Source organism: Gymnodraco acuticeps, unplaced genomic scaffold (genome assembly GCF_902827175.1).
Source record: "Gymnodraco acuticeps unplaced genomic scaffold, fGymAcu1.1, whole genome shotgun sequence".
Classification (NCBI taxonomy): Eukaryota; Metazoa; Chordata; class Actinopteri; order Perciformes; family Bathydraconidae; genus Gymnodraco; species Gymnodraco acuticeps.
Genome location: NW_022990014.1, coordinates 2,387,208 through 2,403,307, shown reverse-complemented (window position 1 = coordinate 2,403,307; position 16,100 = coordinate 2,387,208). Strand labels below are relative to the sequence as shown.

Sequence of the window (16,100 nt, the reverse complement as noted above, 5' to 3'; positions counted from 1 at the left end):
GTTCACTTTGAAATCTATAAAGAGAGACTTGGCCTTTATAATTTGGAATTGAAAAAACACACGACAATCGTTCTTCTCTGACATCATTACCAAAAACAAAAACAACGCACGTGCCTTGTTTGCTACCGTCGACAGACTAACTAACCCCCCAGTGTCAGTAGCCTCTGAATTTCTATCCACCAGGGCGTGCAATGATTTTGCCTCCTTTTTCACTGACAAAATTCAGAAAATCAGACAAGCAGTCAGTGCCTCTGTATCAGGAACAGCAAATGTGTTGTCCCTATCTCCACTTAACATCAATTCAAACACCATGACACAATTCCATCAGATTAATGATAAAAACCTAGAGGACATTATTCAACTTCTGAAATCCTCCTCCTGCTGCCTTGATATTATTCCAACAGGATTTTTCAAAGATGTTTTGCCTTGCATGGCCTCAGATCTACTTCATATAGTAAACAAATCTCTTCACTCAGGTATTTTTCCACAGGCCCTAAAAACTGCAGTCATTAAACCGCTCTTAAAAAAGAATAATCTAGATGCTTCAGTAATGAACAATTACAGGCCCATATCAAACCTGCCATTTCTAGGTAAAATCATTGAAAAAGTTGTTTTTCAACAGTTGAGTAATTTCTTGCATTTAAATAACTGTTTTGATGTGTTCCAGTCAGGCTTTCGTCCAAACCACAGCACTGAGACTGCTCTTGTAAAGGTCTTTAATGACATCCACTTAAACACAGACAGTGGCAGAACTTCAGTGTTAGTATTATTAGATCTCAGTGCTGCGTTTGACACTGTTGACCACAGCATATTACTAGACCGACTGGAAAACTGGGTGGGACTTTCGGAAACAGTTCTAAATTGGTTTGAATCCTACTTAAAGGACAGAAACAACTTTGTTTCTATAGGTAAATACACATCTGAGTTGACAAATATGACATGTGGGGTTCCTCAAGGCTCCATCTTGGGGCCTCTTCTCTTTAACATGCTACCACTGGCTCAGATAATGAAAAACAACAAAATAAGTTACCATAGCTATGCAGATGACACACAAATGTACGTAACAATTTCACCAGGAGACTATGCTCCAATTCAAACACTGAGTAAGTGCATTGAACACATCAATGACTGGATGTGTCAGAACTTTCTCCAATTAAACAAAGATAAAACTGAGGTAATGGTTTTTGGAGCCAAGTCAGAACGTATAAAAGTTAGCGCTGAGCTTCAGTCTGCAATGTTCAAAACAACAGATAAAGCCAGAAATCTAGGTGTAGTCATGGACTCTGACCTGAGTTTCAACAGTCACATTAAAACTGTTACTAAATCAGCCTACTATCACCTAAAGAATATATCTAGGATTAAAAGACTAATGTCACAGCAGGATTTGGAAAAACTTGTCCATGCTTTTATCTTCAGTAGACTCGACTACTGCAATGGTGTCTTCACAGGTCTCACTAAAAAATCTATTAGGAAGCTGCAGCTGATTCAGAACGCCGCTGCTCGAGTCCTCACTAACACTAAGAAAGTGGATCACATCACTCCTGTTCTGAAGTCTTTACACTGGCTTCCTGTGTGTCAAAGAATAGATTTCAAAATACTGCTGGTTTATAAAGCACTGAATGGTTTAGGCCCAAAATACATTTCTGACCTCCTGCTAAATTATGAACCATCCAGATCTCTCAGGTCTTCAGGGACTGGTCAGCTTTCTGTCCCCAGAGTCAGAACTAAACATGGTAAAGCAGCGTTCAGTTATTATGCTCCAAATATCTGGAACAAACTCCCAGAAACCTGCAGGTCCGCTGCAACGCTGCCGACTACTTTTAAATCCAGGCTGAAGACTTTTCTTTTTGTCGCTGCTTTTAATTGAACTATTGATATCTTAGACTGCACTGTAACTTTGATCCATGTACTTTTTTCTTTTAATGTTTAATTGACTGCACTGTAACTTTTATCCATGTATTTTTTCTTTTAATGTTTATTTTATTAGCTTTTCTTTTTAATGACTGATTTTAAATGCCATTTTCTTAATCTGTTTCATTTTTTGTAAAGCACTTTGAATTGCCTTGTGTTGAAAAGTGCTATATAAATAAACTTGCCTTGCCTTGCCTTACGTTGGTGGCATGTCTGTACTTACGTTTCTTGTTAGTGACTGTCCAACAGACAATACTTGAATCAAATATCTGCTTTTCAGTCTAAGGCGTAATCTAGTAGACATTACTACGGGCTCTAGGAAATTGAAAAAAATTCTATTTTATTATATTATAAACTTAAAGGTGGGGTAGGTAATTTTGGAGAAACCAGCTTGAGTGCGCTAGAATTTGAAAATACACCACCTGAAAAAATCTGCCACTTCCTTACAGAGCCCCTCCTCCAACACACAGCCAGGTAGCCATCCAGTTATTTTAGCCCGTGTCCGTGTCGGGACTGGATTTTTTGTCAAAGCACTTAAGATATTCATAGCTATCGGGATGTTAAGAGCATTCCATGGAATATAACAAAAAGTGTATCTCGAGCCGGTTTCTCAAACTTACCTACCCTACCTTTAATATTATGTGGATTTACCCAACAAACCCTGTGATAACCATCCTACTTTTAATAATTGCTCTCATGCAAGCCAGCTACTATTCTATCTATATGGCGCTGCTACCTACATGCATAGAGAGGCGAAGTCCCTCCCCTTCCAGTCGAGCTCCATGGGACCTTATTTTGGAAAAATTATGTATTGAAGTCAATGGAGAGAGAAAGATTATCTTTCGATCCCGTTTGAATTGTGCCACAAATTACACATATGATGTTTGTCAATTTAAAAGATAATTTTACAAGTCAAAAAAATAAAAATGTGTCGTAAAACTGTGAAGTAACACTTTTTTTTGTGTGAAACCGCTCAATGAACTACATCTCCCGTCTCGCACCACTCACCAAGACGGCCGTCACGTTGGCACATTTCACTTCTTTCTTTCAGAATTATGCGAAAAGTATTAAAAGAGGTGAAAATCACTACAAGTCTGGGCATGTTGAGAGCTGTACATACACAAAAGGGGAGTTAGTCGGTTCCGTAAGAGCCAGCATGCGGGACCGGGATTCTGGGATTCGTAGTCTTTCTAGTTGCGTTTTTTTTGTTAGACAGCTATAGCCTATGCCATACATTTTTGCACACATTCACAGTAAATATGTATTCAGTATGATAGATGTCTAACAGAAGTTAAATCCATTTCTCACTTATTCTGACAATGTACTTAACCCCAAATAAAAGAACCCAATAAAAAGAGTTGTTAAATAATAGTGAAGTCACGTTGTCATAACAATAACTCATCTCTCTCTCGTTTATTTTTTAGCTTTGTCAAAAGCCACTGTGTCAATATTGTCCTACTTCGGATGCCGTCCGGAGTTGTCCAATATGGCGGACCATCTCGCACATGCGCACTGCAGATCGGGCAGAGCTTCACATCGGGTAGTGACAATCGCAACTGCGCAGGTCTCGCTTGTCTTAAACAAGCCTACTGTGTGTTTATGAACAGGTGTAGGCCTATGTAGAGTGTATGAATATTTGTGAAATCATCCCTCTGTTTTATTAGACCCATGGCTAAATATTAACTGTATGAGTTGTTGCTTTGTAATCAGCTTTCATTTAACTCTAAATATATTACTGCTTATATTTAAAAAAAAAGTGTATTTCAGTGTTATCTTTGTTTCTTCTCTTCCTTGTTGAGATGTACCTATGCTATATGTACAAATATGAGTTTATAAATATTCCGAACAAAGAGCATCTGTTTAATGAAATAAGCCAATAAATAAAAAGTAAAAGAAAACAACAAACAACTGCTATCTTGCTCAGCCGAGAAAAAAATCCTCTAAGTGAGTTATACAAATAGAAAACATTAAAAACAGTGACACACTTAACTTGTAATAAAGAGAAGCTTTCCACTCAGTATGTTTGTGATACTTCGTCATTATTTTGAAAATGTTTCAGCTTCTGGCTTCTATGGGCTTCCGTATCATGACAACATCAGTTTGTAAAAAGGTCTTTCTTTAATTGAACTCACCTTCCCGTGTTATCAGTATTTTTTTGTTCACGAGTACATTTGTATTCACATTACAAAGTTAATTTGACGTAAAGTTAGGAGCCAAAATAAAGCTACATCCTGTTTCCACGGAAACACGAGGACCCGGAAGTCGTCCTGATTCCGCGGGTCTTTTGGGACAACACAGCTCCTCTCATCACAGTGTGCAGAAATGGCGGGTAAGAGGCTAAATGTGTTCATGCTTTAATACTAATGTCTTCGTTTTAACGTTTTAACGGATATACAACGAATACTGGTCGCTGGTCCCGCTTTAAGCCCCGCTGGCGTTGTACAGCGGGTAATGTTCTGTTCAAAACACAGCTAGCTAAGCTAACATTACAAAGCAGCAGTGGGGGCCTGCCTGCTAACGTTAGCATGCTACCAGGCTGTCATATCTTACTGTGTGTTTGTGTGTTTATGTAACGCCTGGGTGCCAGGTTGAATGTGTTCCTCGAGGCAATGGATCGATGCTGGCATACTTACCGTTATGTTAGCTGTTATGCCCTTTTCTACACAACATAACGTAACCTACTCGTTCCTGACTGATGTAAGAGCATGGTAGTTTATCTTTGCACAACAGTTAGCGTTGCCAGATCAAAGGATAAACATGTTTTACCTTATCATGCCATTTATGATTCAGTTCTTTCTCTGTCACTCCGCGTATTACAAAGAGGGAGCTAATGCAATAAAAAGCTGGGGTTAAGGATTGTTATTGGTCAGCATGTGCTACTTGTATTTTCATCCGCATGTTTCTGATGACAGAAGAAGTTGTGGAGCTAAAAAGGAGGGAAAGACATACATTATTTACATTTATTTAGACCCCACGAATTTGTCAACTGTGTCTTCATTACTGTGCTTTAATTTAGAAACTAAATGCAATTGTATTTCATCCGGCTCACTAAGCTGTTGACATGTATGTTCATATGAAAGGAACACCTTTTTAATGTGCTGTTCTTTTTAGGAATCAGCACCACTGTTAATGTGTAAGACACATTAATTAAACTCTCAGAAAAACATACAATTTCAACATGGTTTGTGTATGTTTCCTCAGCAATAAACACCATGGAGAAGAAACTGGCTGAATACAAGTGTGACACCAACGAAGCTATATGCATGAAGCTGGGTATGTTTATTGTTGCGTTCTTTGTAAATGTATAATAGGTATTTGTTTGCATTGACATGGTTTTGTAAGATTGGGTTGTTTGTCACTTAACTTGGTCAAACTCTGTCTTCTTCGCTCAGTTCGCTTTCCAGAGGATGTTGAGGACGACAGCACTACATTCCACCCTGAGTTCAGCCACCAGGTTTATGGAGATGAGTGAGTTTCATCATCATCTTGACTTTTACATTGTTGTTTTACTGATACAGAAATTAGTTTTCCCTTTAAAAAAAAAAAAGCCTCACTTTCACCAAAGTCAAAACAAAAACATGTGAGCTGCCAGGAACACTCAGTTTATCTAATGGCCAAAGAGAAATGGTGTCTACTGTTTTACATACAAATACACCTTGATGGTAGTTTTGAATGTTTTTAAATTAGAGTCACGTGGTCCTTTTAACACGTCAACTTAAGAGTGCAATGTTATTTTTCAATGCTCTTTTTAAGATGTTATAGATTGACTCATAGTTTAATACTATCAGTTTGAGCCTAAAGTGTGAAATGGAAATATCTAAATAAACTTTTGTAATTGTAGCAAAAACAATAACTGATAACTGAGGCAAGGACAGTTCAAAATGTGTGTTTCCTAACCTTTCATCCTCATATAGACACTCTATCTAAACCCAACATGAATCACATCGTCAATATACAGCCATGGATTTGATTCAGTCATTTATGGCTATAGTCAACTTTCTCTGACCTTTATCACCTGTCTTTACTGTAATCTGATTATCTTATTAGGTTTTGTTTTTTTTAACTCTTATCATCCATCATGTTTGAAATCATCAAGTATTTTCTTTACATATTGAATACCTGCAAATACGAAGTCTGTTTCAGAGTTATTTTGGTAGAGGGATGTTTTGTGTAAGGAAGGCACATTTTAGAACATGTGAACATGAACAGAGGTCAGTCTCGTGTTATTGTAGTCGCACAAAAAGCTGTGGAGTCACATAATAACCCCAATGTGACGCACAAAGAGGCGTTGCTACTTACCTTGTGTTGGCGTTGACACCTGTTTCTCTGTGTCGGGTTACAGTGGTGTGTCATTATGCTCTGAATTGTATTTCTAAATTAGTCAAAACTAGGATTGGTTATTTCTCGCTCTCGCTGCAATCAGCTCGAAGGGAACTCTGTAATTGGGGCATTAATTATTTCAGCAAGCATAATTGCTAGTAAAGCTCAATCACACAGTTGCATAATGATGAAATCTATGTTGCCATAAACTGCCAGTGATGTAGTTTTGAAAGAAACCATGCAACACGCTGTAATAATCGACAGGGCCTACAGTAAGCATTTATCATTCACTCCAGGTGTATATTTAATTAAATAGGAATAATGGTGCGGTGTATTTTATTCCCTTGATATGAAATAAACCTAGACTGCTCACCACATAAAACAGCTGTCTTATTGTTTTCTCTTTGTAAGGGTTGGGTTAGTAAAATATGTAACCTTGTTTTGGATTTGTAATGATTCCAATCCATTTGTCTGCAGCGAGGTCGCTTTTGGATACAAAGGTCTTCAGATACAGCTGTTCTACACCGCTGGAAACCTGAGCACCCTCTTCAAAGTGAAATATTCCTCAAAAGTCACCGAGACGTTCGATTGTGTGGAGGTAAGACATGCATGTTATCACGTGTAATGAAAGCACATTGCCTCTTGCTGAAATGAAAGGATTCATCCAAAGCTGCATTGTGACATGTTGATTATTTAGGAAAAGAGATATTTGACCTATTTCGAGTGTCGTTGGTTTTGAAACCAAGTATCGCATATCATTTGTGTTTGTCAAAGTTCACAGCTGGTGATTGAAAAAGTGAAATGTCAAAATGTAAGCTGTAGATTGTTAATTATCTGAAATGTAGTAAATCAAATTGTTTGTCAGACAAATACTATGCAGCTTTACTGAGTGGTTGTTCAAGGTTCTTTATTTGTCAAACGGACATAGCTGCAGTGTAGTTATGTCGATGAACATCTTGTCACAGGCTTCTCCAACAGTGCAACACAAAACACAGATAAACAGAAAAATATAGTGCAAGTAAATACAAGAAGAAAAACAGTTTAAAAAAGTGCAATAAGAGTCTATATGCAAGTCATTGAAATATGATATATTAGGTAAATGGATACATCATTTTTAAGTAGCAACCAGATGAATATTGTGGATGTTGTTTCAACAGTTCAGGTGTTTAACAGTGTCCATAATGTTGTCACCATAATGTTATGACATCAGGATTGTACGATAGACGTTTGTTGACATGGAGTAGATGGACCTGAGTCGCTCTCTTCGGAGCAGTCTTTGCTACCATAATGTTGTTTCTTCACGTACTGAAGTAACTCGGAGCCTCTCTGGGTGGTGACATTATTCCTGTAAGAGATCTCCTGTTTTGTTAGACTAAATCTCAGCCCACCATGGCCCCCTGCGCCAGATCACTAATCCTACTCCTCCCTGTCGGAAGACACGGGTTTTTTAAAAAGGTTTGTATGTGGGGTCTTAGGTGAGGCATTGATTTTTTGAGGTTTGTGTGATTGAATCAGCAGGAGAAGTAATGTGACCCAGTTGGATATCCAGCACATGTATTTCCAGGAGCAAATTGTTGCTCAAGTCATCAACAGTCAAAATCGCTGAGGTTTGATTTCTGTCAACTAATCTTCAGTAGGTTTATATTCAGTTGTTTTATGTGATGCAACCCTTTTTATTTCTCTGCTAATGAATTGGCAATTAGTTTGAACATTCTTCTGATAGTTTCACTGCGTAGTATGTTAAACGTTTTCTTCCAATTGCCTGGCACACACATTTCCATATGAACAGACAGTATTTGGACAGAAGCTGACAGTAACGCAACATTCTTTAATGTTCTGGTAGCTCCTTCTCTGAGACTTCACAAAAGGCCACTGGCCGCTTTGAATATTTCCTGTCAATGCAGCAAACAGACAAACGAGTACAAGAACCAGCCAGGGCCCCTATTGAGGTCAGATGATTCAACTGTGGGACATCTGTCCTGTCCGGAAACAGCGGGGGCTCCCTCTGGACAATGTGGCCTTCAACTGCTGCTAGTGAGGGACACTTATGGGATTTGGTGGATCAACTTGAAGCATCAATGTTCCAATGAAACATAGAGTTGTAAGAATATATTGATTGGTATTCATACTGTATTCATTTATTATGATTTTTAATGGATAACTTGGTTGTTGGACGTTTCAGGGTATGTGATAAATGTAACTGTCCTGATTGAATAAAATAGTAAATATACTGTTTCTCAGATTTCATACATATGACCAGGGTATACAAAAATAGTTATTAGTTGCCACCCAAACGGCCAGTGATTGTTCAAAGTTTACCAGCCACTCGGAAGCTACTGTACTTGCATGTTTTACCAATATTTGATTCTTAAATGAGGCTTGATTACAGTAGTTTCCTGCATATGGCTGGGTGAACTTCACAACATTAAAATATCCTCAAATTAGAGTTAATGGATTGCTTTGCTTACAGTATTGCAATATATTGAATTGTGGCCCCTGTATCATGATGCATATTGTATTGCCAGATGCTTACCAATACACAGCCGTTATGCAGCTGCGATGTTTCCTTCCGAATGGCATTCGACATTACTTTCATCTCTGGTAACTCAAATAAAGAGTGCCATGGCAACCAATTGACTGTTTTTAAACCTTAAGAGAGCCATTAGACTTTTTGGGGAACATAGTTTGAAGCTGATATTCAAACTGAAATGTGATGGCTGGCTTACTGTCTGTGTGTGCCACTACTTTAGTGTTGAGCGTTGACCCCTGAGTGTTCACCTTGTTAAGGGTTTGAGTGCAGCTGGTGTAGAGGTAGAGAGTGAGAGAGCAGCAGAGTTCAGGCTGCATCTGAAGAGTGTTTGTCTCTGAGTGCATGTGGACGGTCGGGGTGCGGTGCAGCTGGTGAGAGAAGAGAGGGGAGGGGAGGCAGAGATGGAGTTTATGCAGCTGCCACGCTGATACAAGACTCTTACCACCACATCACCTTCTCCACTTTAAATCGGCCAAAAAACACCATAATCTAGGACCTCTCACCAAAAACACTGATTTTTACTGCCAGACCTTTTGTGCACATGAGCTGGAAACTGTCCAATGCTCATGGTAGTTACATCATTACTTTTTATTCTTACTCTATTTGTACTCTTCTTACTCAATATGGATGGGTAAATATGGTTTAACTTTTAAAATGTTGGTCAATACTTTACAAATGAATCCAAACGAGTGCCAGTTTTGAATAAAGTAAGGTCTTTGGAGCGAGTAAAGAGATGAAATAACACAACAAATTAGATAGTTTGTACTCCCTTTGTGCTTATTGTTAGAAATCAAAGACATTAACAAAATGTTCTAAAGGTACTTTGTTAAGTTATATTCATGCTAAACGAAGGCATCTATTCTGGAAGGCTGTGCAATTTAGTGTCTAGTATGTAGGAGAGTGCTCGGGACAAATGGACTTGTTTGTCCATGGCCTTTTAAGTATGGTCCTTGTTCCTTAGAAATGTGGCTGAACAATTACAATGGTTAAGAGGCATTCAGCTGCAGGTGCATTACTTCCAGTTAGATATTAGCTGATGTCTGAAAAGGGGGAGGAATTAGCAGTGTGTTGTATTAGCCTTTTGTAGTGCATTTTGCTCAGACCTTCTTCATTTCCCAGTTTTCAATGCTGAGCAGCAAGGGTCTCTGTGCGGCAATAATGCCCATCACACATGTAAATGGTGTGAAAGGGCTGCTTAGCAAAGTGTTCTCATGTCAATCCTTGTGGAAATGGATACAATGCAAACATTACAGCTGAACTAACCACAGGTTGCACTGAGTAAAAAGTCCAAGGGTAGGGCCCCTTTGTCTCCGAGGCTCTTTGAAAAACGCAAGGGCAAATTCATTTGATTGGGTTCACTTGGCAGGATTAGAGGAGAGGCCTCTTTTATGGATGCCCCAAAGGTTTGTTAAGTTGAGATCAATTCACAAGGTTTAATTTCCCAGTGAGAAGCAGAAATGCGTTTATTGTGGCAACTTCATCACATATTCATGGTTTCACATAAGTAGTAAATGTACTGATTTAAGTGGTCTTTTCACCGGGGAGGGTGGGGGGTGCTGCTCTGGCCTCTGCTCAGCTGACAGTTTTAATTGCCTAATGGTTTTCTTTTCATTGGCACGCCACTTGTAAGCTTCCAGTTTAACTTAATAGGATTTATTTCATGTTTTCTTCTCTTGCTTGATCAATGAAAAAACATTTCTAGTCTCATAAAGCCTCTACAAAACAAAAAGTATATTTTAAATGTATTAGAAAACACCCAACTAGTCAGATTTATGGAAATGTGTTTCTCCCATTACTGATGTGTTTGTTGCATGATTTAATTCATGCACATTGTGTTATGCAGCCAGATGACATCGAAGGAAAGATCCGGGAGATAATTCCCGCTGGGTTCACCTGCAACAGTGACGACTTCATCTCACTGCTGGAGAAGGAGGCCAATTTCCAGCCGTTCGGCACGCTGCTTCACACGTACACCGTCCACAGCGAGGACGCAGGGGACCTCACGTACCAGATTCACAAGGTACAAGCATCACCTACTCCTGCCTCAACACAGATTCTGATATCAGTTTGAACCTTCTATAGTCACCGTTACTCTTATGGTGTAATGGCTAGGCAAGGCAAGGCAAGGCAAGTTTATTTATATAGCACTTTTCAACACAAGGCAATTCAAAGTGCTTTACAAAAAATGAAAGAGATTAAGAAAATGGCATTTAAAATCAGTCATTAAAAAGAAAAGCTAATAAAATAAACATGGCTAGGCTGAGATTTGACTCGAAACCCTATTGTCTTTGCTGCTTTCTCCCCAGGTTGATGTTAACTGCGCGGGATTCCACGACTACCACAAGCGCCTGCAGACCTTCCTCATGTGGTTCATAGAGACTGCCAGCTTCATCGACGCCGACGACGATCGTTGGGACTTCTTTCTTGTGTGAGTGCCCTCTTTAATTGACATCATACTCCCCCCCCCCCCCCCCCCCCCCCCCACACCCTCCTCTACACGCACCCCTACCCTAAAGCCTTTTTTGTGTCATTGAAAAACAAAGCCCTCCTTTGTGGCGCTTGTGACCAATTACCAGGCCAGTTTGATTATATTTCCCCCATAGTAGAATTGTTGATCAGGCAAGAGCTTCTTTTGTGCCCAAAGCCCTTTTCACATTTTTCAGGGGCAAGAGCTGAATTGAATTCTGTTGTCTTTTGATACACTGAACAATGTCTTTAACAGTAAAAAGAGCCTCTGCCAGTGTTTTCTTTACCCTGGCAACTATTAATACTGACAATGGGGAAAATGGACTGAAGTGATTTTGAGGAGCTCAGTCCCTCCTCCAACCCCTTCTCTTCCTCTAAGTTGCAGTACTCCAATTAAGTGCATAATGTATTCAGGTTGCAGCAGGTGTACCAATCGGGGCCTGGCTGCTCTAACATGCTGACGTTGGGCGGGGGGGGGGGGGATGAAGGGTGGGCATGAGAACAGAGAGGGCTAAAATGGACACTGCATGGGAGTGTGCCTGTAATTGACCTGTTTGCCTTTGTGTTTTATCTGCAGATTTGAAAAGTACAATAAAGATGGGGAGACTCTCTACGCGACTGTTGGCTACATGACAGTTTATAATTACTACGTGTACCCAGACAAAACCCGACCACGTGTAAGGTAATTGCCGGGGCAGCACGTGCCTTCCCATTCTTTTGTATGGAAAAGGAGTGGAAAATTATACATTTCTTTATCCTCTTCCCAAAGAGCCCAAATTACTGGCTTATATAGCCAACCATTCAACCAGATTTTGTTTCATTACCAAACCAGGGTGATTAGTATCTGAAAACAACTTTATAGATAAGCTTTTGATGTGATTTGATTTGTTGCATTGATGGATCAGGATAACAATTATTTACTGTGTTAAATCAGAGAGTCTCTGCTCAGAATTACCACAACGATGCTACATAGATTTGTTTTGTGACTCATTTGAACAAACCGGTTTTCTCATTGGATCTGTTTTGCGTGTCTGTCTGCCCTTTAACTAAAACAGCCAAATGTTGATCCTGCCTCCGTTCCAAGGAGAAGGTCACGGCGCTCAGCTTCTGGAGGCAGTGCACAGATTTTACTGCAGCCTGCCCAAAGTGCAAGACATCACAGGTGAGCATCTGGTTATTTCTTTAACAGCAGTCACCTTGCGATTAAGAGGGCGTGGAAGAACATTTCATCTCAGATCCGCATGTCTCCCACAAACAGTTGAAATGATTTGACTCAGCAGTTGGTGGATGTAGGTGTTACATTCATTTGAAAGGCTGGCATGTATACCAGAATGTGCAGAGAGGCTCAACTGAAGCTAGTTAGATGGAAAGAGTTTCTATGCATGGAGACGGAGGATGAATACTAAAGAGGCATCCTTTGAGGAATAGGAATCCTTTTCACAAAATGTCATTTAGCAGTTAAATAGACAGACATTCCTGATAGAAGTTTGTTTGTTTGGCCTCAACTAATATGTATTCATTACTTTCTATAAATAGCTTCTTGAAAAAGTTTTGAAATGTGTCAGTTTTTGCCCTTTTTTGTAGACCCAAAGAATCCTAACTCTAATCCTCCAACACAAACATTTAAACAATCTCGCATTGTTGTCTATTGAAACCGTTTGAAAACTACTGTTTACCTTTTTTAATTGTGTGCTTGATGTGTTTGTTATCAGCTGAAGACCCCTCTGAGAGCTACGTGAAGCTGAGAGACTATGTGCTGGTGAAGCTTTGCCAAGGCCTGCCGTCCTTCACCGCGGACAAGCTGCCTCTCGGCTTCTCGGCGGACATGGCCAAAGAAGCACAGGACAAGTTGAAAATTAACAAGGTGCTGTATGACACTACATCCAGTGATAATGTGTTCTGTGTTCAATAGATGTTAGAAAGTAGTGAGGCAAAGCTTATCACAAACTGTAGAACCCAGAGGTGACGCCTTCATGTTTCGTGTTTAGTTCAGAGAACAATCTAAAACTACAGTTATTATGCAACCAAGAAAAAGTAGTAAATGATCACATTTTAAGAAGTTTGAACATGGTTTAGTTTGGCATATTTGAAAACATTTGACTTCGCTATGTCATCCACCATGTTCTCCTAACATGGCAAAACAAAACGTTAAAAACCTGGTTAGCAGCTTAGTCCTCGATGCTTTTTATCTTCTTGTTTGGCTCAAAATGTGGCACACTTGTGCTCTACATAAAATCATTGAGTAACAAAGGATTTGAATAAAGGATATTGGTCTCTCTTTTATACAGAAACATGCAAGGAGAGTGTATGAAATCCTGCGCCTGAGAGCCACAGACATGAGTGATGAAGACAAAGCAAGAGCGTACCGTTTGGAGGTGAAGAAGAGGCTATTTGGACCATACAGGGTGAGTGCTTTATCATCCGAGTGCTTTACATGCCAGAGGGTGCATAAAGTGGCTTCCTTATTTGATCAGAAATAAATCAGAATGTCAACTCAGTTGCTGTCAATCAGAGGTACTCTACCTTTTTTAGAAACCCATTTCAGCTGTTCAGGAAAGGAAGCAAAGTGGCCCATGTGTGGCATACAGTTGAGCGGCTTACAGCTCCATATTGTCAGTTTATTGAGTTACCTTTCAAAACAGCAAAAAGAAATGATCTTCAGTCCTGTTAAAATGGATAGATTACTTGTGCTGTATTGTTACAGCCACAATAGGGCGCACCAGGCGTCTGTGATTTTGCTGCTGGAGCTTTTCTCTATTCAGGCACATGTCATTAGTCAGGATTTGCATTTCTTGGAGAGAGCGTTTCTTCATAAAAGTGTTTGAGCACTTTGTCAAAAAGATGCTTCTATTCAGCGTTCTGTAGCTTTGCTATTGCAGCGCTTTTCAGACTTTATCAGGGAAAACTGCGATTTTCTAAAATCGTTTTTGTTGTTTTCTCGTGTTCTTTGGGCAAGTTTTCTTAGAGTATCAGACATGTAGTTCAACGGTCGTAAGCCTGATGAACAGAATAGCCTATGCTTCTCTGATTCTGTTTTACCCGACTTGCCGGTGGGGATCGCTGCGTAGATCGGTGCTCAGCAACACATGATGCCCTACATCCTGTTTGCTTGTGACATTGTGTGTTTGAGCTGCTCACTGAGACTTTGCATACCAGCCATTAGAGCATTTTCTGTCAGCAGGGTAACCGCATGTCTTAGAAAAAAGAGGCAGACTCTGACGTGGAAATGACCTATGTGGTAAAGCGGGAAGTAGGAATCCTTGGGAGAGTGGCAAGGAAAGATCTGGTGGCCAGATGCAGAGCCTTTTTCCTTCCCTGAGGAGATTTAGCATGTAGTTAGTTGAATGGCAGAAGGCGCTGTGAATGCGAGGGGGATTATACATTTCTGCTCTTACCCCCAGTTCCCCAGTGACCACGTCTGCATATATGTGCGTGCAGGATTTGCAAAGCAGCAGACTGCACTAAACTGAGGTTATTTGTACTTTCTCCGTCCATGTCAAGAACCTCTCAGCTTTCTGATTTCACCGCAAATCTTGATACGCTGTCTAATAAGCCATGCTTTATAGCAAACTGTAGCTGATGGATTTGTTTCTTAATAAATAAGTTACTAATGTATAAAAGATCAGTAGTGAGCCATTAAGGAAAAGTTAGCTTAGTTACCTCAATGGACAAGTTGACCACATAAAGAGCCAGTCTACAGTATTCAGGCAAAATCAAATCTATCAAATGATAGCACTGTATGCATATACTATCTGTCAACATATAATGTTTAGTATTATGATACAGATGTAATATATAGGCATGGCCATTTATTGCGATTTGTAACTATTGGGAATGATAACTACTAGAGTAGATAATGCAGTATCTAATTTCTGGCCTCTTATTGATATATTTACAATTAGTTGTTGCTTATAAGAACGTGGCACGTAAATGAAGATGAATAACAGGTTTATATGACTTTGACCTCCCCTGTGTTTGTGCTGTTGATGTCGTGCAGAAGAATCAGAGGGAGATGGCGAAGATGAAGAAGTGCCTGCGGCCGGAGGAGCTGTTGTCCCACGTGGATCAGATGGACACTCAGACGCAGCACGAGGAGCTGGAGAAAAGTTATCAGGTTGTTGTGGAAGACTACAGGAGGATCATTGAGAGGATTGCGACTCACGCATGATCAGACTCTGAGATGCTGCTGGCCTGGAGGCCGCCCCTCTCAGACATACAGGGGGTCTGCCCTGTCTGTACAAAGCCCCCATCACCACAGGCTTCAGCTGCAACCAAGAGGAAACTCTCTTGATGTGAGAAAGTCACTGTTTTAATTAAAGAGTGTTAAAGATGTTTTGTGGCTGAGTCAGGGGTAGATTGTAGTGGAGACCTTTGTTTTTCCGCCTGGTGTTCATACAGTAGTGGAGAAAGCTGCAGCTGGAGGGTTGAGACTTCCTGTCTGTCCCATCAGTTTAATCACATTGTGTGAGATTAAGGGATATGTAATATTTCACAGGTTATAAGAGGTCTACAACCCTGCAGAGAAACCCTGCTTCTTCTCCATCATAGACATTTTTTAAGATCTTTTGTCAAAAACGATTCCCAATGTGTGTTTTGAAGCACTTCATACTGAAAATAAAAATACTGTTTTGTATTTTTGCTCAAATCCTGTTATTGTCATTGTATATTTTTTCATTTTGTTTAAATATGTACAACAACAAAAAATGTTTTGTTTGTTTTTAATTTGGACATAAGAGACAGGTTAACACAAAGTTATCTCGTAAACAAATATATTAAAACTAATACTCAGGATGTTGCACATTTAAGAGAACTCCACCACACAGTATTTCAGCCTCACAGTAGACTTGCAAGTTTAAGAGTCTACACTACAGCC

At 39.8% G+C, this 16,100-nt stretch overlaps 2 protein-coding genes across 3 annotated transcripts in view; one reads left to right on the top strand and one right to left on the bottom strand.

Annotated features, from left to right (window-relative positions):
• LOC117544371 (calcium-binding mitochondrial carrier protein Aralar1-like) overlaps positions 1 to 4,079 on the bottom strand; it is a 28,134-nt gene extending 24,055 nt beyond the window's left edge. Inside the window, exon 1 of the mRNA XM_034213343.1 lies at positions 4,044 to 4,079. The gene's annotated coding sequence lies outside the window, so the exon portion shown is untranslated. The remainder of the gene's footprint in view (positions 1 to 4,043) is intronic.
• Positions 4,007 to 15,872, top strand: hat1 (histone acetyltransferase 1). Of its 2 annotated transcripts, XM_034213352.1 has the most exons (11): positions 4,007 to 4,240; positions 5,113 to 5,184; positions 5,304 to 5,379; positions 6,709 to 6,829; positions 10,605 to 10,781; positions 11,068 to 11,189; positions 11,805 to 11,909; positions 12,283 to 12,389; positions 12,940 to 13,091; positions 13,516 to 13,632; positions 15,225 to 15,872. In XM_034213352.1, the coding sequence occupies exons 1-11, from the start codon at positions 4,234 to 4,236 to the stop codon at positions 15,393 to 15,395; spliced, it is 1,227 nt and encodes a 408-aa protein (XP_034069243.1). In that variant the 5' UTR covers positions 4,007 to 4,233; the 3' UTR covers positions 15,396 to 15,872. The 2 variants fall into 2 exon arrangements, with proteins under 2 accessions (XP_034069243.1, XP_034069244.1); XM_034213353.1 differs by lacking the exon at positions 13,516 to 13,632.
• The last annotated feature ends 228 nt before the right edge of the window (positions 15,873 to 16,100 follow it).